The following is a 24,132-nucleotide window of genomic DNA, read 5'->3' on the forward strand; positions in this document are numbered from 1 at the left end:
TTTTTTATGTGAAAGTTTAATATTAAAGTCTATGACAATAGTATAAAGAATTCGGATTAAAGTTTTTTTTTTTTACACAGGGCAGAGCATACAGTCAAAGAAAGCTCTGCCATCAACTCGACAGGGATAGAAGCACATTCAGGGTTGATTAAAGTGCAGTTTCATGGCAATTCCAAGACCTCCATTTCTTTTTCCTGCATGTGTGCAGTTGTTACCCATGTGTTCAACAGCACTGGTACCAATCCCCTCAGAAATCAGGTTCTGCCCGAGTGCCAAATCTCTGTGGCTGAGTCCTCTGCTGCTATTTCCATGGCAGTAAAGATGTAAGAGCCATATCCAATTCGGTGTGATTGAGATGGCTTGTGGGACCATCATGGGAAGAATGAATCATCTGCCTTGGAAATACGTTTATGATCACTGCTCCAGTCTATTTACACATTCTTGAGACACGCAACTCTTACAAGGGTGTTGATATTTATATAATTCCATAAATTTAGACAGTGCATTACAAACACAATAAGCAGTTGTAGCTACAAATAGCAGAGCAGTGGGACAGCTTTCAGCTATCTCGTTTTCTATATGCCACAAATGAGATGTATGGCACAGGTTAAAAGTTAAGGAACTAGAGGACAGAAAATAGTTATTAAGCAACAAAAAAAGCCACGTGAGTCTCCCTGTTTGAGGTGGTGGAATGGAAGGCTAGACTCTACCAAAAAACAAATAAAATCAATCCCTGAGAAGGTAATTCATCTCCAACATTTAACCATGACTAAAAGATGAAGTGCAGCAAAACATTTTGAAGTGGTGGATTTGATAATAGATCATGTTCATGACATGGTTTCCATGTCAGTGTGACAAATTAGCACCTGCACAAGGACTCAAATGCACAGTGTTAAGACTGAATTCGTTTCTAAACCTTCGCTGACTGGTTTGCTTTGTTTTGGTTTGTTTTCTAATGTTCACAACCATTCATGTTATGTACAGCCACACAGAAGGATGCACAGATTCATGAAAAATTGCTAGATAATGTACAAACATCATAAACATTGTAACAGTGTGCCAAGGAAGACTTTCCAGACTAATAAATTCCCAAAGTATATTAAAGAGGGACAAACAAGTAACTTAGTAAACTTCCCAAACTTTGCTAGGTTTAACTTAGCATTCTCAACACCAAGAGCTTGCTTCAAGAGTTAAATTTGTCTGGCAATGACTATAACGACTATAACAGGGGTTAAGGCCTGTGATTTAACAACGGGTACCTGAGGTCAAACATCAATCTAGCACTGACACAAGCAGTTAGCAGTTATTTTTATTTTTTTATACTTATTTTTTAAAAAAGAGGTTCTTGCATCAGTCTGCACCCTCATTTCTATCTCTCTGCTCAACTCAATTAGTTCAGAGAAGGGGAGACTCCTGGTGCAAGCAGTACTTTTAGAGCCAGGTCAGTTATCTCTGCATTTATACTTCAGACCAACAACACGAAAAAATGCAACAGGTACCACTTCAGAAGAACATTCAAATAATTCTAGACACTCAGTCACAAACACTCTAGGCCATAATTTCACATCAGGAGGATCCACCCTACCCTAACACTGCTTTGGCTCTGGCGACGGACTGATGCTGTCCACAAAGGAAAACAGAGCAATGAAGCTCCAAAGCAGGGATCCACACCTACTCTAGGAAAGGTCACTGTGTCACTGCTGCTTTTCAGCCATGGGGAAACACAAGTACTCAACGCAGCTGCTGTTTTCAGAAGGAAATGGTAACCTCAGGCAGAGCAGATCAGAAACATGGTTTCAACAGTTCTCAGTATACACTTTAATAATTATTTTGTTAGACCGATGTCTTTCAGAAGTGTCAGATAGAAAAGCTGAGCCTTTGCTTTATTGTCCAGCAGTTATCTCCTACAGTGCTTCTTCGCACTGAATTGCTGGGGTTTCCCACGTCTCCTCATCTGCCGGGTGAATTATCTGTGATGTCTGATCTATGGGTGCTTCCTCACCACGGGCTATTAATAATTCATCTTTTTCTCCTCCTGCTAACTGAAGGTCAGAGCTACAAGAACGATTAGATCCGTCAAGTTTGTCTGTCGGAGTCTCTGCTGTAGTTTTAGAGGGTTGTCCAGTCTCTGTTCCAGCTTCAGGTTCTGCTTTTAAGTGAAGTCCAAACACATCGTTTCGTACAATGTACCGAACACACTGCAGAATAACATTCCTTTCGTGCCGGATGTCCTGGGCCAGTAACTGCAAAGAAACAAAAGACCCAATGACCAGGAGAAAACAAATCTGATTACTAGAAGCAACTCGTAGTCAGGTCTCATGGAGGTTTGTTTTCTTTTGCAAGGGGTGCGTGCGCAAGAAGGTAAGAGATGCACCGTCAGCAAAAGGCCCGGCACAGCACACAAGAGGTGAGACCAGGCATCTGGAAAGGAGGCAAGGAGCGAGCTGCCCTTTGGGGAAGCAGCAGCAGGTGCTAGAGCAGCACGGGCTGATGGTCAAACACCACTTCTGCAACAAGAGAGGCTCAGAAGGGCCACTATTTATACTACTTACAACTGTTCCACTGAAATGGATGAAAACACTGAAGTGCCCAAAATGAATGCGTTTAAGCTCCATTCCTTCAGCACTGTTGGTGCACTGAGGCAGGCTGAACAAGCTGACAAGTCTCCATGTATGTTTTGGATTAAGCTGTCGGTCTCAGTTTGCACAGGTGGCATAGAAAAATCAGTGAATATGTCTAAATACTTGGAATTTCCTCCTCAATTCTCTCCCAGAGTAGACCCAGATGACGATATTCTCATATTATGGACTGCAAGAGACACCCAAACTAAAGAATGCATTCTAGGCCATGGGCAGTGCATCAGGGTAGCAAGTCTGTTGGCATCTCTTAGGCTTTGCAGGCTATACTGTATCTGTAATTTAATATACCATGCATCTTTTATTAGCTAATACCTAGGAGTGAAAGATACTTATAAATACACAGAAAGGGCATTTTTCAACACCTACTAGACTGGGGGGGTTAAATAGCAGTAACTATTTTGGGATATAATCCACCAACCTAGGTCTAACAGCTTAAACAAGGCTAGAAACCTTCCACATTTCCTTCAGCAGTAAAGTTCAGTAAAGTTCATTTCAGTGTTAAGAAACAGCCAGGAGGCTGAAGGACATTTCGTCCCGGTGTCAGAAGAACTAACACTGAATATGCTACAGGTTTAAAGCAAGTAGCTAAATCTGTGGCTACTTGATCATTTGCAAGAGATCTGTATTGCACTTCCTAGCTAAATTGGGCTTGTGAAGTCACAGAGAAGCTTGCTGCTGGAAGTTTCAACAATGGTCTAGCCAGGCACTTTACAGTACGCATTTCTGTTTTATTTCTGTTTAGACTATTTATTAAGAGGTGTTGCAAGCAGCTCTCACCAGGTATTACCAGCACTGGCACCCGTAATGAGCTTTCATAAGCCTCCTGCCTCAACCAGTAGGTGCACAGCCAGGCAGGGAAGGGGCAGCGTAATGGGATTCTTTCTGCAGGAGAAAATGCCTGAGTTCCCAAATGGCCTGATAAAGGCACAGAGGGGACATACCACCACCCCACCTATTTTTCAAATGCATTGGTAGATAAGACTGGAGCAATGCAATACGGGCCTTATTATTCTGGTAGCATTGCTAAACACACGTTGTTAGCGTGACTATAATAAACACATTTTAGGAGTGCTCAAATTGACTGTCTAGTAAGTGCCAAGACATCTCCACAGCTATTTTCCTACCTTCTACCCCCTCTCCTTTTCTTTTTTTAGAGCATCATTTCACTGAGGTGACATCTTTTTCTGAGCCATACTACTACTACACTTTCTGGACACATTTTCAGCAATGATTCACTATGAAATTTCAGCCTTGCTTCCTCAAGGTTTTTACGCAGGAAAAGCCTACCTGCAAATGTCACGCACCCCTCTGTGATTCACAGCCACAATACACATCCTTTAGCAACAATTTTAAACATTAGAAGGCCAAAAATGCAATTTTAAAAGTGGGCTACACTGGCAAGCTACAATTCAGACTTCCTTGTTCTGCCAGCATCTACAATACCTCTCCCAGCATGCAGGACCTTCATATGACTTTTTCCAGAGTCTTCACTGCTTTGATCACCAACGACTTTGAAGAGCAAGAGATAAAGACAACTGCATGCTCAGGGAGCTACACAAAGGGCAAACACTTCCTTTTTCAGTCGCTAGCAGCTTTAATTCTTGGCAGCAAATGTAGTATGTGCTAAGAGCACTATCAAGGGATTTCTCCCAGATCTGCAGCTTGGGATGTGCCTTCCCCACTATCTCTTGCCTAAACATCCTGTGCTGTATCAGAGCCCTGATGTCAGTGGCACCGGGCTTTCTCCTGAGCTCTGCCCACAGTTTTCCTTTGGCAGGGAAGCTTTATGCCGGCTATTCACAGGATCACAAGTGTAGCCTACCTCCTCTTGCCCTCCTGGCCAGTATTGCTCTGAGCACTTAAATGCGATAAAAGCTTTAGCAAAGTTTTATCTCTAACAAAGAAAGCCAAAGTTCCAAACAGGGTGCTTCACACTGTTACTCGGAACAGAACCATGACACCTCAGAAATCCCCCTACAAATCTTTTGACCCTTCTGACACAGCCTGCTCTCCAAGGCACCCATGCTGTCTTCCTCAGGTTGGTCTCAACATGCCTACACAGAAATCCATGCATGTGCAGGCTGCAGCTCTACAGTTCCAGTCACCAACACCCTTAAGAAGATGTTTGACTGCAGCTGAAGAAGCTGTCTCCTCAGTCAGGTGGCTGAATAGCAAAGCCGGGCACAAAGGGAGAAGGATCAGCATCAATCTGACAGGATCACATACGAACACATGACAGAACATTACCACAGAAAGGGGAGAGGTAAGAAGAAAGGTTTTATCCTTTGTGCAGCTCATTTTAGGCACACGATTAAGTTGTCACCTCTTGCTCACCAAAGCCAGTCGTTACCTGAACGCACACCAGGATACTTGTATGCCTGTTTCAGCATCTACACTTGGAGGGAAACTCTCCCTTGGCTATTTTAAGACAGGGCCTTTGCTCCAGCTAACAGACCGCTCTAACTTCCTGCAGGGGAGAGGAGAACCACTCACAGTAGTCCTGCTCTTGTGCAGCAGGCATCGTTTTAGTGCTAAGACTCACCATTTCCAGCAGGGTTGGACGACGCTTTGGAAGGAGAGGTAATGTTTTCTTCGCCCGTTTATCAGGGCCTCTGGGGGAACCTGCATTTGTACTTGAGGTTCTTAACGTTGTGTCCACAGATTCTGGATGTTCTTGGTTCAGCTTTGGATTCTGATGAACTTTAGTAGTTTGAGGCGTATTTCTGAGCACAGCCTGGTTTTCCTCAGCTTTTGTTGCAATCTTGACAGAGACTTCTAAAAAAACACAAAAAACAGTTCCTAGACTTAGCATGCTTATATCCCCACGCACTGGCAGCTCATTAGTACTCCTCTTACTCACATAACCTGATGTAAAATATGTGCAAGGATTACTTGGAAGAAGGGAGGCTTTTGTTTGGGTTGGATTTTGGTTTTGTTTTTGGTGTTTAAATGCAAAGAATAATCTCTAAACAGTCATAGAACAGTAAATGAGATACTTAATACTTCTGTTTTTTTCAAGGAGGTGTGGTTGACTTTAAGAAGTTGAACAAGATTTTCGGCTCTGCTTTGTGGAAGTACATTGCTTCCTCTTTACAGCATAGCTTGCTGCAAGCTTGGCAGTTGAGAAGTCACTACACTGGGGTAGAAAATGCCCAAGTTCAATTCCCTGCTTGCTAGATGCCCTCTGTAACTTCAGGTAGATCATCAGGGGCAAGAAAGGCATGGTAATTAACTGCAGAACAAGGAGCAGCAGCTCTCTGCCATACGCTGATGTACACACTCAGAGAAGCATGAAATCCAAGCACTACAGAGTGCAAGTCTTACTGCAAAACCCAGAAGCCTTCTGGGGAAAAAGCCCTTAAGGACATGGAAATTAGTTCACTGCGAGTGTATAACAGCACTTTCCTGGCTCTATTCAAACATGATTTGAAGCGAGACTCAAGACAGGCTGCTTTCCCTCCTCTCCAACAGCATGCCCCTAGAAGTCTTTGGAAGTTTGATGATACACACCCTAACCAAAGAAATTTTTATGTCCGCCCTTCAACCCAGGTCACAGTGCTGAGAAAAGGCAAACAAAGCAGGGAAAGAAACCCACTCAATCTTTCAGGAAACACTGCTTGAGACATTCTGAAGTATGCTGTAGGGCTAGAAAAAGGCCAGGAATTAGATGTGGCACAGCCAAAGTGGACAGGGTCATTGCAGTGCACCAAGTGACTGCACAAATGCCCTGCTCTGTCTGGGTACTTCTCCAAGACCAGGAGTTATCACTATACTTGGGAACTAGTAATGGCTCACACCATGAAGTAACCCATTTAGTGCTCAAACTGGGAGGAAGGAAGAATGGGGAAACAGACTGGGAGGAAGATGACATATGCTTTTACTCCTCCCTGCTTCTTTATGCAGGGCTCGTACCAGTAATAGCATGCCACCGAAAGCACAATGGAGAGATCTCAACACAGACTGCAAAAACACCCCTGTGCATAACCTTTAACAAGCTTCTCTTTACTTCTGTTGATTTTTAAGCTTATACAAGACAGCTCTGAATTACAACACCAGCAGACAGACCCAAAAAAAATCAAGACAGTTCCATAAGCAGATGTTTTGGAGATGCAGCCAATGCCACTGATCTAGCATTATATTAACAGGTGGGCCAATGCTTACATGCTGCATTTTATTCTGCAACACCTATGCTTTATTGAGAAGTTTTTTCAGGAAATTTTGAGTACTCATTGCTTGCAGTTTACACTAGCAATGTAAAGGAAAAGAGGCAAAGAACAGCAGGGTACGAGCATATACACACCTTCAGGCTCACTCTCAGAGGCACTGCCATAGTTGGCTGACAACGAACTCAGGGCTGAGGTGACCTGCTTGGGAACAACAGTCATCCCCAGCTTCCCATCTTCAGCTGCTTCTTCATCCTTGTCAGAGTCTGTGGGGGAAGAAAAGCCAAGAGGGATTTTTCCAAGTTCTCCTGTATGAACAGCCACCTTAACTGATCATGACAGAGTGATAGGCATCATTGCTCAACACTGTGGATTGATAAAGAGCACACCTGCCTACTCTCCACAGATATTTGGTGGAAAATCTTTCTCACCACTGATTTACAGTTAGCAAAGCTATGGAAGCAAAGAGACATTCGAATTCCCTGAACAACAGCTTGGGTTTTCTTCACATATTAAACATCATTAGAGGTTTTATTATAAAGCTCAGGAAAAAAAGGGGATTTCATAATGTGTTTTGAAGTCTCGCTGGATTTAGTCCTGTGGAGGCAGGGGTGGGGATTCAGAAAGCCAAGAGTTTCACAACAACAATTAGCCTCGTGCAAAGCACAAGCAACAGAAATTCTTGGACAGTAAGAGAGTTCATAAGGGACATTTAAGGCCTACACCACAAATTGGACAAATGTTTTCAGCAGGACTTCAGACTGATACTTAAATCCCCACAGAGCGTTATGAGTAAGTGAGGTATTGCAGTCTTACTGTAATATTACTGCTACAAAAAAAGAATACCAGGAAAATAGAAAAGAGGCAAGTGGCACAAAAATGATGAAATGGAGCATAGTAAGAAAATAGAACTACCAGAAAAAGCTTTCTAAAAAAGAAACATGCAAAATTGTGATGGCTTTAGTTTAATGCAAAGAATCTGTATGTGTTAAGACCTTGGAAAGACACTCAGATAGTGCTGAGGTTAAGAAAACTAGGAAACGCTTTTCAGTAATACACATTCAGATGTATGTAACACTACCACAAACATTTTGAGAAACTAGCCTCTTCAGACTACTGGAAAAGACTGGTTGCAGTCTTTTCACGAAAAGTTGTGCCCTCTCCCGCCCCCCATCTGTTTAAGCTTGAATATCACACCCCACAGGAAAGCTGCCCAATACTTTGTAAGCAGATATGCTGTAATAAACACTTTTGAGATCTTTATTTTTAAATCACAAGTGTTTGGCTATTTTCTTCTAATATATCAACAGTTGTCAGTTTGATTTATTGGAGCTCATGTTGTATGGTAGAACAACTTTAGCTAAATACACAGGTGTTTATCTAAAACTACTTATCTGCCTCTTTTCCCTCAGTACTCTTTTTTGAGAGGCTGATTCTCATTAGTTTAGTAGTCACATCAACTCCCAAACACACTGGAAGTTCACGGAAATGCAGCGCATTTTCTTAACAGAGAACATACTGCACTCACATAAATTTAAGCAATTGTAAAGCTCTGACATTTATTCCAATTTATGTTGATTCATAGCTGCTCTCTACTTCTAACACATTCAAACTGGGAAGTGCACACTGGGGTCAGATGCCTTTTTTACACTTTAAAAGCTATCTAGTCATGAAAGTAAAAATCAGTTTATGAATATGTAAGAATCAGCTTTTAAAAGCTGTTAAAAATGACGAACTTGGCTTTTTGGCAAATTAGGAAGACACTTACTGCAATACATTGTCTATTTGACAGTACCTACCACACTTGGAGGAAGCATTATGAACTACTGAATAGAATTGACTGTTCCTGGTCAATAGCTGCCCCACAATTTTAGACCTGACAGGCTTATCTTACCTTGTTTCTGTTTATAAATTAAGAGAAAAATGTCCTTTTCTTCATATCATTCAAGTTCTTTATCTTTGAAGGAACTGGATAATGAACAGAACTTCAGCGAATGCATTATGCAAAAAGGCACTGCCTCTAGAGAAAGGGCTGCTGCTGTTTGAAAGGTCTGAATACTCCAACAAAATGTTTCCATACAGCAAAATCATGGCCTTCAGTGGTATGATTAAGAGAAAATGTTTATTCTACTTAGCTGTATAAAAATGCAACTGCTTTTAATAACATGTAATAACGCATTCCTTTTCTACTTATTATACCAAAAGTTACTAGCTGTACTTTGGTATAATTCAAATTTCTATCATTAAGCAAAACAGATGCTGGGGAGAAATGCAGTTCCATTTAATCACCCTTTGCTTCCCAACTAGCCAAGATTAGTGGAATAAACAAATTGCATAGGGATGCTGAGCTCTTGTTCCCACTAATTGAAGATTATGTTTTCCAGAGGAGAAACTCAGCATCCGAAGTCTTTCCAGGGGATGCATTCTACCCTTATTGCTAAAAATAGAGTATAAGCCAGCTTACTTGCCATATTCTGAGAGCACTACATCATTGCTGACTATATTATAAATAGTTGAATCAGTGGTGTTTATATTGCTGCCAGCACAGGGAAAACAAAACATGCTCATGAAAAAAGCCTAAGCAGCAATACTTTAGAAAATATACACACATGGAAAATATCAAGAATGATGTAGATAACTTAGCAAAAACTGAAATTAAGGGGAAAATGCTTACATTTTAGTGTCATTTAAGTGATTTAACTCATAGAAGGAAAGGCATTGTTTTCATGTTCTCAGTGTTAAAGGACACAAAGGGATAATAGTCTTTAAAAATGATTCTGCTTTCACACTGCTTGATGCTTCCAAAACCCTGGCTAGCAGGCAAAACTTTCAGTACCTTAATTCAAAACCAAATCAGATGGTATTGTTTCTCCCCTACCATTGTGCCTGGCTCATGAGACTCCTCCTCACCCCAAAACATAGGTAGCTAGCCTCCCAGTCAGTCTTCATCTTCCCTGAACACCGCAGCAAAAAGAAACTTGTCTTCCTAAGAAATCTAGCTCAGACGAAAGACAAGCACCACCAAATGTACAAACACTTCCATACATCGTCTTCGACACTGTTCTATCTACTGATACCAATCCCTATGGTCTCCTTCCCAAAATTACTACAATCTCAATTCCTTAAGGCTCAAATTATTTTCCCTCTGCTGCCCTTCCATACTAAGTGTTTTGAACACAAAAAGGATTCCTTATCTATGGAGGCTATAGATAGAATAAAATTATGGTCAAGTATTTGTTGAAGACAGAATTGAGGTGTTCCCTTAAGAGCCCAGAAACCCTCTTCAATTTGATAGCTAAATACTGATTTAAAGCTAGTAATGTATTTGAAGATGTGAAGCCAAAATAAATATCCAGCATGGATATTTTTCATATTCAAGACACTCCTACATCCTGTCTCCCCTCTTCAAATTAAGATGTTTTTGATAAAGGAAATCTGATGCTTCAAACATCTCAAAGAAAAAAACACGTAAGAATAACTTGCTAGATTTTCCCTGTGTTTATAAAATATGATAAACTTGGCTTGCAAGCAAACTTATGTAGAAGTTCTTAATGCTGGCAGCATCTTAAACATTGTGTCAGCTTTTCTAAGTCAGAATTTTTCACCTTCTTCAAATGACTTCATATTTTAGGTTCTTTACCAACTAGGCCTGTAACAGGAAAGTAGGGCAGAAGCTCCCTGAACTGCAAGATTTGCCCCATTTCCTTTAGATAAAACACAGACCCACTCCACAACGTTCACTGTGAGTTTTCTTAGAAGACCATGTCCTGAATCAGGATACATCTGTACACAAGTGTCCATATAAAAGGAAGTTCTAAATGCAACTTTTAGACACTGGGATGTTGGCCTATATTCAAAGTTACAAAATTTTGACCCTACTGACCCTAGAACTATTTTAGCCACAAAACTGGACTTTTTGTTAATAACAATGAGAAGATAAGTATGACAACAAGCTCTGTGGTATTATTATTGTCCAAGCATACTGGAAAGCCTTTCATTAGATTTACTTTCATTAGTTTTCTACTAAGAGAATTTATTATAAACATGCCCAATTAGCCCTCTTTCCATCAAGGGCTAAGTTTGTGTGTGTTTTGTCTTATTTTTTCTTAAATCTCCAGGTCCCCCTAGAAGCTGCTAGCTGCACAGAACATTACATAGCACTGCTGAAATGATTCCTGAAGTTCAAGTTTTTCATCTTACCAACATCACTGTTTGCCAGAAGACTGAGAGGGTCCACGTCCTTCATGCACAGCTGAGCCTCCGAAACAGGCTGCTTTTCATGTTCTTTTTCACACGTGCTGTTTTCCGGTCCATTAGCTTCGTTTTGATTTCTCTGTGATGGTACGTTATCATCGCCACCATTTTTCTTAAATTTCTTCCAGAACTGGCGTTTCTGTTTCCTCCTCTGCCTTCCTTGCTGCCCAGGCCTCTCATCTTCCGGAGCTTTCCACATCCCCTTCATTTTGCTGGAAGAGAGAAAGGAAGTTCACAGAAATGACAACCTGCAAGAATAAAGTCAACTGAAGTCACCAAACAGCTCGGGCCCACATTCAAGGTACAACAGCACAGCACGATGCAAGGGACTTCCTCCAGCTCAGCTACCACACGGTAACAGACCACACACGCAGTCACAGCTCATCTCACTGGCAGGATGTGACCAAGCTGGAACCTTAGTGAAGAGTTTGAAGTTGATGAATTTTATCTTTTAACAAAGGCAAAGGGCTAAGCAAGCTCCTTGATCCTCTACCATGTGAAGACTGTTTTCATTTCAGATTACAAAGTCAATAAACATTCACTGCACTTAAACAATGAAGTCACTGAAAACAGGCAGAGCATATATGGAATTAGAAGGTAAGCATCTACTGTTAGCATGCTTCCACTTCTGAAGTATTTCTCCAGTTACAGCTCAGCGAAGAATCAATTGCAATGACTGCCTAACCCTTGCCTCCAACTAACACGCCATTCATCTCTTCCTCTGAGAGGAAAGGAAAGAAAACTTTCATCAAGACAGTGGGGTTTAAAGCAAGTCCTAAGCTACAGAATGAGAACAGCATGCTAGTTCCACTAATCTTCCAGGCTACCCTTCAAACCACGTTTATAGGAAGGTACCTGGACAGCCTAAAACTCATCAGAATCTAGAGACAGAATAGGTGTAGACATCAGAAAAGCAAATATAGAACTGAAAACGTAAGCCTCCTGAAGATAGTTTTTTCAAGTAACAAACTTAATTAAGCAAAAACCAGACTACAAATAGTCATCAGCACGTTACAACCACAAAAGACATAGAAGATCTGACAGTCTTGAATGAGCCCCACGGTTCGTTTGACTCAGTACTCCTCTCCCTTAATCTCACCAACAGCATAGCTGAGATCCTGTTAGCTAGGACCTTAGAGTTAGCCCTAGTCACCAGTGTAACACCATGCTCAGTCAAGAGCTTCTTCCTGACACTTCTCCCTGGGTCTTGAGCCGTTTATCTTAACGGACAGCCCCAAAGGTACCTTTCTAACCTGGCACCTTGTCATTGATAAGCAACCAGCAGAACATCTGGTTTTCTGTGCAGTCACATTTATCTTTTTCCAGCATTCAGGAATACACTGCTTAGGGACCCTCTCCAGCCAGAGATGCTCACCAGACACTAATAGTTGCGTCTCATGCTGTGGGGTGCTGCGTAAAACTTTCAGTTTCCCCAAAGGCTTGCAGAAAGGTGTGAATGTTTTGTTAAAAAGAACTTCCTTTGGTTTTTCACTCTGATGAATAAAACGGTCACTTGACAACTGCTCTTCCCAGAGTTAGAAGAAACACTAACTATTCTATTTATCTCTTCACACCAATGCAAGTTTTTTTCTTTTGTCATACAACCCTTCTAAGCCACCCACCTCCGTTTGCACAGAAGTGTTTTTCCATTTGTAACTCATGCTTAACTCTTCCATACCCTTCCCATTATAAGCTCTTCTTGAGAAGAGAACAGGACCAGGCATAGCATTCAAAATCGCTTTATATTGTGACAAAACACTTTATTCTCCAGTCATTTCTCATTTGTCTAGCACTGATTTCTCAGCCATCACCGATAACATCACCCACCTTAGTTCTCCTGTGATTCAAGAGAAGCCACCACCTTCCTGTGCATCAGCCTCTCATCCACAACGTGAGGCTAATGTTATCTCCCATAACTCACCTCCATTTAAGACCAAACTGCATTCTTGAATTGTACAACAGGGCTGTACGTCCAGGATGTATGACACGGATGCTACTGAGCAAATATAGGCTCAATTAGACATTCCATCCTTAGCCAAGGGTTAAAAAGCCTTCGATTTCCCTGGGGTCTCAAACGCCCAGGAGGAAACCCCAAGGTCACAAATATCCCACCGAACACCAGTTTGGCATCTGCCTTCCTCTACTGCAAGATGTGCTCTTCACTGCCTGTCCAAAGGGGTGAAAGAGCCACGCTCTATTAATTAGCTGTTGCAAGACACCACACAGACTGCCAAAGTGGTCCTTCTGCATCTCTAATCTCACACGCAGGGATGCTGAGAATTAGCAGTTGTAAAGCACTTCAGAGAACCACAAATGGAAAGTGCTGCAGAAGTGTTAAGTATCTAATCCTTTCTAAATCTTCCTTAGCTATTTGCTTTAATAGTACAGCTTGCAGAGAACAAGCTCTATTCTATTTTTGCCTCGTGCATCAGTAAGTTTGCCAGATAAGCACCAGTTCCAGAATCTTTACTGCTGATGTACCAAGCAGAAACAACAGGTTTTTGGACAGTAGATGAAGCAGACAGGGCTAGCAGTTCAGGGGAAAAAACACCAAACTAGTTTCTAAAATCAACCAGAGGTAGAAGTCACTCAGTGGAAGCAAACAGCAACCAAACAGTAGGGTTTTTTTAGGACTTTTTTCCTCCCTAACAATTTTCCAGCTATAAAAGTACTGACACATCTAATAGATAAACATGGAACTTCTGACTGACATTTAAGACTACATATGGCATCTGACTCACAGTTCACTAGAAGAGCTACAAGAGTTACCAAATAAACCTGTAGACACCCCACAGTTTATTACTCTGACAAGCAAAACCCATCTCTGCTTACAAGAATCTCCAAACATAATTCCACATTTGTAGCTTTGGCCCCTCGTGTCCAAAGCACTTCTGCACCTTTTTATCTTTTGAAGGAAAAAAGATGCTACTTCAGTCTTTTATAAGCCTTTCCTTCCAGAATCATAAGGCAACTGGTTGGAGGGGGTGGGTAAACATCTGAAGCAAATGCAGCACCAAGGTTACTTGCATTATCATCTTTTAACAAATCATACTAGCCTCACACAAACCCTATCCTGCACTAGTTCACCTTATTAAAAACGGTGCAAGGTTTCTTTATTTTCTTTATTCAAGGAGATGTATTCAAGGAGCTTTTTGTCAACATGCTCCAGCTTCATTTCCACATGGCAGCAAATTTAATTTAGCAAGTCTCCCTTCGAAGTAGGTCCACTCCTGCCTTCTGGCCCAGTCATTCCAGTTTAAACAAGTAATATAACAATCCACCACTCCTAGATTATCTAAAAGTCTTCCCACAGGCCCTAAAACAGAGCTAATGGAGTTGGCTGTTTCCATATAACACTGACACTGGGGAGAGTAGAAAATGAAGTAATAAAAATAAAGTGAGAAGTAATTCACAGCACAAGAGAAACAAAAATCCAAGAGGACCAAGGACTGGGCCTGTAAGAAAAGGTAGCAGGTAGATAATGAAGATGGAGGGTAGAAGAAAAAAGCAACAAAAGCACTGCTTAAGCTATAAAAACAATTGATTCTTCCTCTGCTCTTCATTTAAAGTTTGATTTATCATCTGAAAGTAGAGAGTTAAGAAGCCAAATCCACTCCTAAAGTCTCCCTGGGCCATTTTCAGGCATAAGAGGATTAGACCACACAGCTTCATTATGTTCCATCCCCATTATTTCTTTTTCAGAGACCAAGGTTAGGGTGATCTAACAAATGGCCACTAGAACATGCTTTTCTCAAACAAGCCGGAGTGCAGAATTCAGCAAGAACATCAGGTTTCTAGACCAATTATTGTTTAATTTAACTGAAGTGGACTGTGAAGCACTGTAAACAAAGGAACATTACATCTGCAATTTGTCAAGTGACCTGTACCCTGCTAGAGTCAGCTAGATGGTGTGAACAGTGAAAGCATTGAGTACTTGGACACCACAGTAAGAGAGCTTACTTTCCTCTTAATGAGTTCAGAAGTAACAGCCCGTTTCGAAATGCTTACCCAAACTGTGGGGTAGTCAGGACTTCTCCCCTTTCTTCCTTCTCCATCTGCATCACCTTCTTCTTCTCAATGTTCGCTAACGTAGGAAAATTTCTAGGAGGAAAAAAATCACTTGTTCTGAAAACGTTCACTGTAGTTGGTCAGTTCACCCTTTAACAAACCAACATCCGCTATAAGCATAAGAGATTGTTAAGGTGTTTCATGGAAGGGTAGCAGACTGCTTCCTTCTTCCAAAGGCACGGCAAGGAAAAGAAGCCTGAGTATTTACGCTTGATTACTTCAATACCAAAAGAGTCCACTAAACTAGCAGTATTAGATTTACCTAACCAAACAAGCTACGGACAAACACTACAGTCATGCTTTTGGACCCTCTACCTGCCCCTGCACACAATAGGGCATGATTTAGTCTGGCAAGTTCATTTTATGGTGCTTTAATTGGAGTATTTGAAGGATCCTGGGGTATAGCACTCCTTTAGCAAAACAACTGCCCGACTCTTTTGCAAAAAAGGTTACGAGGACAGCTTCTGGGTGCACGATTCCCTTAACAGGATAGATAAGGAAAAAACCTACAAGCTTCCTCAGTACGGTGCTTGCATACTGACCTCTATTACACCAATATTACTGCCCTTTTTTCTTCCAGTTTCAAGAAAAATTGCTAAGTCATGCAGACAAAAAACAAGCCTACTGTTACAACCATCTCACAAACCACCCCTCTCTTCCCACTCCCCACCTCCCTCACCATTCTTCCCCGCGGATGAACGCCACACTGGTTCTAACATGCAAGGCCTCCTGTAATTTGCTGTCAAAGCCTTAACTGGCTACCCTGGCTGCTCTGTAAACACCAGTTAGCTAAATCCCCGCGCTCTGAGATAATGGTAGGAAATAGGAAACACCCCCACCCATCTCTGGAGAACACCACAGAGGATCAATATTTGATAAGTCTATTAAGCTCCATGTTATTCCATTTTCAAACAGCTACTTACTATAATGTAGCTATCAAAAAGGACTCCTATCTTTAATTATTTAATCTTATCACACGCATCTCCTCCATTTTATAGCAAGAACATTAAGCTTCACACTGATGCAAGACAGCTCCAACCACATACCAGGAGAAAAAGATGAAAAGTATTTTCTGAGACACACCTAAACAGAACTTGTCTCGTTCAAGAGAATTTGAGTAGGGGCTGTCAAAGTCTATTTTCATTGGATTTCTCCCAGAAAATCCACCACACAGCTCAAGTGAGCATAGGGACATGATGTTTTTCTGTTCTTCCTCATTAGCTACATTTCTTCATCCACCCTATAAAGCTCCCAGCAAACAGCAGGTGTGGAATGAATTTAATCTTGAGAGTTTCACGTTCACAAAGACCCCTGTGCTTGGCAGCTCTCCACAGTTTTAGGATAAAACTTAAGATGCTTTCCTTCACAGGAGTAAGGTCCACAGGAAAAGAGCTATTTAAATGAGTTACCTATGCTCAGAAGAACCCCAAGCTTGTCTTAGGCATGTTTTTACTTACAGGGACATAAGGGAAGACCCTTAATTCTGGAGAAAAAAGACTTCCAAGTGCTCCTGTAGTTATGCTGATTAACAACATATTCAGACACGCTCTCAAAACGTGGTTTGAGACACAACTGCCTCCCACTCTCATTCCTCTGAGTTACCACTCCCTCCACTGAGCCACCATAAAGAACTCCGTAAACGCTTTCAGTTCGATTCAGTGCCAAGACAGACAAATTTCTCTCAGAAAGCCTCTTCAGTTGACAGACAGGAGCTAACAGCTGTAGAAAGCTCAAATGTGAAGAAAGTACATCTGATAGCACCTGTACTGATTATCTTCTCCAACTTCCCCTGAGAGGTTCAACAGCATTTTACTCAACATCTTTACTTTGCTTGCACACATAAAGCATATAGCAGCAGCTAGGTCTATCCAAGGAGGCAGCAAGATCCACATCATCCTAAAGTGGAGGCTGATGCCTACAGCACAAACTCCATGGTCTTGAGGTACAACTCCATGGTGCAGCCCCATAGTTTACAAAAAATCAACAAGAACAGCTACAAAGTACTCAAGATAGACCAGAAAGCTTATTTTTTTGATAGAGAATTCTTACTCAGAAAAGCTAAATTTAGGAAGACTGCTCCTGAACATGCGTAACAACGTAGAACGAAGGGCCCGTGCTCAGTCTCTCCACATTTAGGGCCACGTGTTAGTACCTGAAGAGCTGAGCCAGGTTTATATCCTTCTCGGAAGGTATGCCCTCCTGCCCCAGTAAGATGCGGTTCTTAAAATGTTAGCTGCGAGAGAAGTAACCCAGCACCCAGGTCCTGTAAACAGCTTGTCACAGCTTTAATACAAAAAGCCTCGTCAGTCAACACAAAGGCTTTACAAATCCCGGTGACTTCTTGTAAAAGAGGGAGTTAAAACCAGGCCGTGATGGACAGACACGGCTTTGACAGAAGTCGGTACTGCCCAAGGCAGCAGCCCCGTTTCGTAACAGCTGCAGATTCCACCCAAAGATGCTTCTATAACCACATGGAAGTTTTTCAGCATAAGGTGTCAAGATAACACTAGAAAACTCAAAGGCTAAGATTACATCTGCACCAACAAAGTGATATGCAGGTAAAGGATACTCTAAGCTTCCAGAGAAAGGGAATGGTAACATTAAGTGTAACTACCTCGGTGTGCCTTCGCAAATAGATTTTTCAGTAAATTAATCATGTATGACATTGGCTAGTGCACTCGTAGTCCAGCATAGTCCGTCTTGTCCACATAAACCCTGTAAACTAGCTCTTAGGAAGCACTGGGGATAAAAAAGCTTTGCCAATGCCTAGCTGAAAACAGACCTGAGCTGTTTCTGTGGCAGTTTGCAGTGAATTTCTGAGTTCAGATCTACACAAATCGATCATCTTCACAGGAACGGCGCTGTGACCAAATTGGCTCGGTAACTTCTTAAGCTCATCTCAAATTGTATACATACAACCAACAGCAAAGGGGGTGCTGATAGCTCAAAGGGGACAAACACAGCCCACAGGGAGCTGATACAATCCCCTTCCAAGACTCCCAGGCATTTTATCAGGCGCTGCATCTCTAGGGTGATTTCACCATGAGGCAGTTTTATTACTGGTGCATAGCAGCAATTCCAAGTCCTTATCCCATCCACCTTAATCTAACAAGACATTCAATCCACTTGGCTTTGTCTTTAGCTTTATCAGACCCTAGGAAATTCATTTTCCTTATTATGTATTGCACTACTACGAATGCACCACCAGGGAGGATGCCAAGCTATTCGAGAACTATCATTATTCAGCTAGAGGATCACAAATTAATAAAAAGTGGTTTGGCTGACAGCACTGGCCTTCGTTCATTAAGCACATGCTCAGCCTATCAGACATACTGCAGGCTTGGACTGCTGTATTTCCTTAACTGGACCAAAACCCAGCAGATTATAAAAAGCAAGGGGGCAGGCAGAATTTAGAAACAGTACGTAAGATAAAGTCATCCAGTGTTATACTAGAACCTAAAAAAGAAATAAGTTTAGGTATTTGCTTCAGCATCAGAGCAGCTTTGTCGTATTTCCTGATAACCTTTCTAACCAGCTCTTCTTGAGCAAACAGCTGGCCTACAGGACTCAGATTTCACTTGGAAAGAATGGAAGACAGCAATGCCACATTCTGACACATTAAGGAGATGCACTGCTGGTAATTCCTTCTAAGCTTGCATTTGAAAGTGCTGAAGACAGCACATTTCCCAGCAGTTAGAACAGACAGGGCAAATCAGAACAAGAAAAGCAATTGTAATCGCCAAAGCCAGTGTCAGACTCCACAACCAGTTGTCTGCAAAACAGAAAAACCCTTCGATCCTGTACAATTTCATCTCTAGCCCTGCCCATTTAACTTCAGATTGCTTGCCTTATCAGGTTCAGTAGGCCAAAACCCACTAAAAAGCCTTCATATCACTCGCCTTAGCAAGTCCAGTAGGCCGTAAGCCATTTAAAAAAACTTTTAGGTAGAGACACAAAGACTGAAACAGCAACCAGGGCATCCTATAGACACAGAGTGGAAAACAGCATTCTGACCTGGCACACTTAGTGCAGGGATACTCACTCATCACCAGCAGCTGAATAAAAAGAAAATCTCAACTCTAGGTAATTTATAACAGCTGAAAGAACAAGCAAGACAGAAGTGTTAGGGATGCAACATGGGAACACATTAAATCATCACAAGCTAGATAGAAACAGACTACTAACGACCTAAAAAGATTCTAGAAGCTCTGGTCAGAGCTAAGAACGAAAGAAAAAGCATTTCTCCTTTGACCATAACCCAAAGCTGTCTACTAGTTCAGACTCCCTCTGGTGTCCCCCTTTTCTTTACAATGCAACGTTTACTGCCAGTCAACAACAGGTCTTCAGCGCTAAGCTGCTGCTTTGCTGGAAACCCAATTAATGCCTCACAAAAGCTTCCTTTTCTTTTTTAAAGAGAAAGCTGGGACGGCCTCCTCGCTGTGCAAAGAGCAACACAAGCCACCCAGGCAGTCATTCTACACACATCCCTTACAGCTAAGCAAGAAGCCCGCACAGCAGCGGAGGTACCGAACTAAGCCGCCGCACTGCTCCATCTAGTGGCCGCGGTTCAGAAGGCCCTCATCCCACACTGCCTTTTCCCTTGGTGGTCATGACTACACCACTTCGCTTCCATTTGTTTTACCGTCCTACACAACAGAGCTCGCAACCTTGTACCACAGCCAAATCATACTCATCTGTAATAAAAAAAAACAGTATCTGCCATAAGAGTCTCCACAAAGTCAACAGAAATACTCCCAGGCAGAGCATCGTCCCTGCAGTTAGCCACAGCCTTCAGTCACAGCACCCAATCCCCAAGCAAACAGGGCATAAAACATGGGAGTACATTCAATTCCTGCTTCCCTACTGTCCTAGTACACGGTACAGCATGTACTCACACACCTTGAACACCACTTCAGAACTTCAATCTTAGAACCAGCCACTCTCCTACAACATCCCAAAACCCAGAAGTAGATAAGTTGAGAAATGGAAGTTGAAAACGAAGAGACCCTGCATGCAAGTATTCACTTTTCCCTTGAGGCCCATACTTAGTTTTGTAACAGTAGCTCTGAGACAAATCTAAGGACACTGTAAGAAATAAAGACTAACGATCATGTGGGGGGGGGGGGGGGAGAGAAAAATTTAGAACAAAAGCCACTAAAAAAAAGCCCATCCCTGTTCTGTTTTTTTTTAAAGTACATTTTGAAAAAAGGAAACTTTGGAACAAAAACTCATCTTGCACTTGCACAGACCACAAGCAACTTTGTACAGTTAACTAAGGCATTTTAAGTATGTTTCCAGATCAAAACAAGCTGGTATAAACAGATACCAAGCGATTCTCTTCATTTGAGAGAGGAGAAAAGACAGCTCAGGTTATTTTCATTTAACGAGACCACCAGTACGATGCCAAAGCCGATCACCAGTAATCCTGTAACGTGATTTATGTCACTTTCCACTCTGCATACAAGACTCTTGCTCACAGAAGCAAACCCATGTACTGCTCACTCACAAGACTATTCCAAGTCAGGGACAGAAGTGAGGAAAACCTACATCACCTTTCACCTGCTGAGGATTAGACTTTTTCATCTGTTTTACTCTGAAGAAGTCACTGGAATAAGGTCTATGAAAGTACAGTGAATTTTTAAACACTCTAGTGCTGGTAAATAAGTCATACCACTTCACATCACAGAAGGATAAATGAGAAATACGTGCACATGAACTCTACCTCATACCCTAGCTACAATGCGAGTCAGTCTGCTTGAGGTATCATTCATGGATTCTGTTTTTTCCATAAGAGAAGTGTCAAGCAACGCAGGAATCTCTTCAAAAGGAGAACTCCCAAATGGGATCTACTGAAACAACAAGGAATGGGTCATCCCCCTAACCTGGGGCACCCAAATCAAACTTTTGGGAAAGCTGACTCCTCCTCTGCAGCCTTCTGTTACAACCACCTGACCAATCTGCATGCAGCCAGCCCCCATCCTGCCACAAGTATCCTGGCACAGGGTAGTTGGTACCTCAGGAGTTGAGCAGCATCAAACAAAGCTGCTTACCGTCCCTCAGGTGCCATCCAGCTACCACTCAGGGAACGTACAGTAAAACAAGCTCACGGGTCACGATACTCACTTTTTTCTTTCTTCTCTCCATTTAGCTATCTCTTCTGGACTATCTAATTTTATTCTTTTAGCACCAGGTCCATGTACCTACGGAAAACATTTCACAGGTCTTTTAAGGGGGACTGGAAGAACACAAGAAAAAAGCATCGTGTTGTCAATTATATCAGCATCGCACTGCTTTTGTCTCCAGTAGTGTTGAGGTCACAGACAGCAATTACAGAACAAATCCATTAGGAAACAAAATATTGAACGTTCTCATTGGTAAGATTCCTAAAACAGATTCAACTCAGAGGTGCTACATCGTCATTCCAGACGAATGACAAAGCCCCAGAAGGATGAGAAGGGACAGATGGGAAGAGTGGACAGATTAACGTTTTAGGGCCAGCTGGGATACCTACGTTCTTCCAGTGAATCTGAACCAACTTCTCATGGGCACTGAAACTGCAGCCTTCTTCTGTGCACTGCAAGGTAAAGGGAAGAGGGTGAACAGAAGATACAGCACTTTATACAAGCAAATCAGAGCAAGCGTTTAGGCACAGGTCAGAGTCAGTGCCAGATGACTGCACAGCTAGCTGCGCAGAGCTTAAGCCACAATTCCAACAGACACGACTAAAACCAGTTAGCAGGGTTAGTACACTTGTAACTTCCATACAGGTTTTGAATAGCCAGTGAAGCCAACGTGCCTGGTAACTGGAGAAAATATGAAGTTAAAATAAGAGAAAGATTTGCAAGGCTGTCCGATTTCTAATTTTGGTACTTCTCTGCAATAAAGGAGTTCATTTTTAAAGTGCTTTTCCTGTACAGCATTTTCACACAGGTTTTTAACGTGTTACACCGATGTCACTGAAGTAATTCATAGTGCTGAGGTGAATTAGCAACGACTCATGAGAATGACATGAACGTGACTTTAGCAACAAAACCAAAGCCACAACTGAGAGCTCCCCCATGACAGGGATCAGAAAAAGTCTCCTACCAGGACTTTTTGTAGCTCAGGAATCTTTGCTAAGTCTCCCATTCAAAGCATGACTGCAGCTATCTACTTAGGCATTAAACCAAAAATCAAAGTGTAAAGAAAACAAGCCAAGCTCAACCTGTGTATGTTGTGAAACATGTTCATCATACTTCTCCTGGTTTTTATAGCCACGGTCACAGGTATCACAGTAGTGGGAGAAAATCGGCTCCTTTTTCTTTTTGTTCTAGGAGGAAAAAGATGTATCAGCACAGTAGTAACACGACAATTATTTTCTTAATTAAAAGTGGAAATATGTATTTCACATGTAACCATTCAAAAATTGAATCAGAGCATCTAAAACAACACAAAGATGAAGTTCGAGTCTCTCATCTTCCAAACAAAACACACTGCACTCAGTCCTTTCCACCACCTTTACCACCTTTCTATCAGTTAAGGTTTCTGCAAACACATCAGGCAGACACAGATTCAGCAGCAGCTGGAAGGAGGAGGGGGTACAGCCCAAGTCTCCTAGCCATCCAGTCAGCCCATGCCTGTTCTCACATAACAGGTAAGAAGAGCTCAGGGGACAGCAGAGATCCTTCCCTCTCCCACCATACACAGCAGTGGGATCAGGCTGCCAGGCCCTGAAAACACAGCAGACCACTAATGTAATGTATACCATCAGACATCACCACAATACAAGTTTTTATGGAGTCTACCTGTTTTAGGGTAGGAAATTGGGTTGGAAAGGGCCTTAAAGATCACCCAGTCCCAGCCCCCTGCCATGGCCCACCCAACCTCCCACCAGACCAGGTTGCCCAAAGCCCCATCCGGCCTGGCCTTGAACACCTCCAGGGATGGGGCAGCCACAGCTTCTCTGGGCAGCCTGTGCCAGGGCCTCACCACCCTCACAGTGAAGAGATTCTTCCTAATATCAAATCAAAACCTATCCTCATGTAGCTTAAAGCCATTCCCCTTGCCCTGTCACTACATTCCCAGACAAAGGGTCCCTGAACAAGCCCAAATCCTGCAGCCTGCCTTCAAAAGGGACATACTTCAGCCTCTTGATCAACCTCGTACCCTCCTCTGGGCTCACTCCAGCAGACCCATGGACTTCTTGTGCTGGGTGCCCTGGAACTGAACGCAGTACTCCAGGTGGGGTCTCATGAGAGCTGGGTAAACATGGAGAATTGCCTCCTGCAACCTGCTCATCACACTTCTTTTGATAATCGTGTATTTTCTCTCTTACAGGCATATTAGAGGAAAGGACAGGGTCCCCACGAGGACACAAGCCCCACGTGGCTGCCACCTTCACGGACTCACGCAACAGCAAAGATCGGAAGCGACCCCTGGAGGAGGCCAGACAGCCCAACCCCCTACCCATCCTTACCTTCTGCTTGCCGTTTCCACCCGTAGAACGCTTACAAAACGCGGGCGCTTGCTCTCCTTGCCAATCGTGAGGAAACCCTCCATTCCCACCTTAAAAAAAAGGAAGGGGAAACAGAGCGGTGGGTGTCCGGCACAGCCGGCAAAACCCACGTGCACCTCGTCCGAGGGCCTGGAAGGGGGAGGGATCGAGGGGAGGACGCGGCGCTGGCCTCCCCCCGCCGCCCTCAATGCCCCTCACCAGCGTGCGGGCCCCGCGGGGGCTCGCGGTAGGCGGGCGGGTACCACGGCGGCGGGGCGTAGCCGTCGTGCGGCGGCCAGAAGCCGGGCTCCCAGGGGGGAGGCGGCGGGCAGAAGAGCGGCGGGCGGAGGGGCGGCGGGTACCAGCCGAAGGGGCCCACCTCGGCCAGGCCGGGCCCGAAGCCGCCGCCTCCGCCGCCAGCAGCGGCGGCGCCGCCGCCCGCCTGCATCCTCCCCGGCCGCCTGCCGCCGCACGCGCCGCCGACTTCCGCTCCGCGCGTCACTTCCGGCGCGCGGAGCACGCGCCGCTTTTACAG

At 43.1% G+C, this 24,132-nt stretch overlaps 1 protein-coding gene across 1 annotated transcript; it reads right to left on the bottom strand.

The window, feature by feature from the left end:
- Positions 1-1,291: 1,291 nt before the first annotated feature.
- NUFIP1 (nuclear FMR1 interacting protein 1) lies at positions 1,292-24,095 on the bottom strand. The gene is made up of 10 exons (XM_040541700.1): positions 23,817-24,095; positions 23,580-23,668; positions 22,329-22,433; positions 21,636-21,698; positions 21,248-21,324; positions 15,065-15,157; positions 11,003-11,268; positions 6,940-7,068; positions 5,182-5,414; positions 1,292-2,243 (listed from the first exon to the last, which is right to left on the bottom strand). The coding sequence occupies exons 1-10, from the start codon at positions 24,043-24,045 to the stop codon at positions 1,905-1,907; spliced, it is 1,623 nt and encodes a 540-aa protein (XP_040397634.1). The 5' UTR covers positions 24,046-24,095; the 3' UTR covers positions 1,292-1,904.
- Positions 24,096-24,132: the final 37 nt, after the last annotated feature.

Source organism: Cygnus olor, chromosome 1 (genome assembly GCF_009769625.2).
Source record: "Cygnus olor isolate bCygOlo1 chromosome 1, bCygOlo1.pri.v2, whole genome shotgun sequence".
Classification (NCBI taxonomy): Eukaryota; Metazoa; Chordata; class Aves; order Anseriformes; family Anatidae; genus Cygnus; species Cygnus olor.

Excerpts from the sequence above, each read along its gene's own strand:
- NUFIP1 (XM_040541700.1), bottom strand. The coding sequence starts at position 24,045 with ATGCAGGCGGGCGGCGGCGCCGCCGCTGCTGGCGGCGGAGGCGGCGGC. Across the intron at positions 21,325-21,635 it reads TTCAGATTCACTGGAAGAAC|GTACATGGACCTGGTGCTAA; the intron begins GTAGGTATCCCA and ends TGTTTTCCGTAG. Across the intron at positions 15,158-21,247 it reads TGGAGAGAAGAAAGAAAAAA|AAATTTTCCTACGTTAGCGA; the intron begins GTGAGTATCGTG and ends TTTTCCTCCTAG.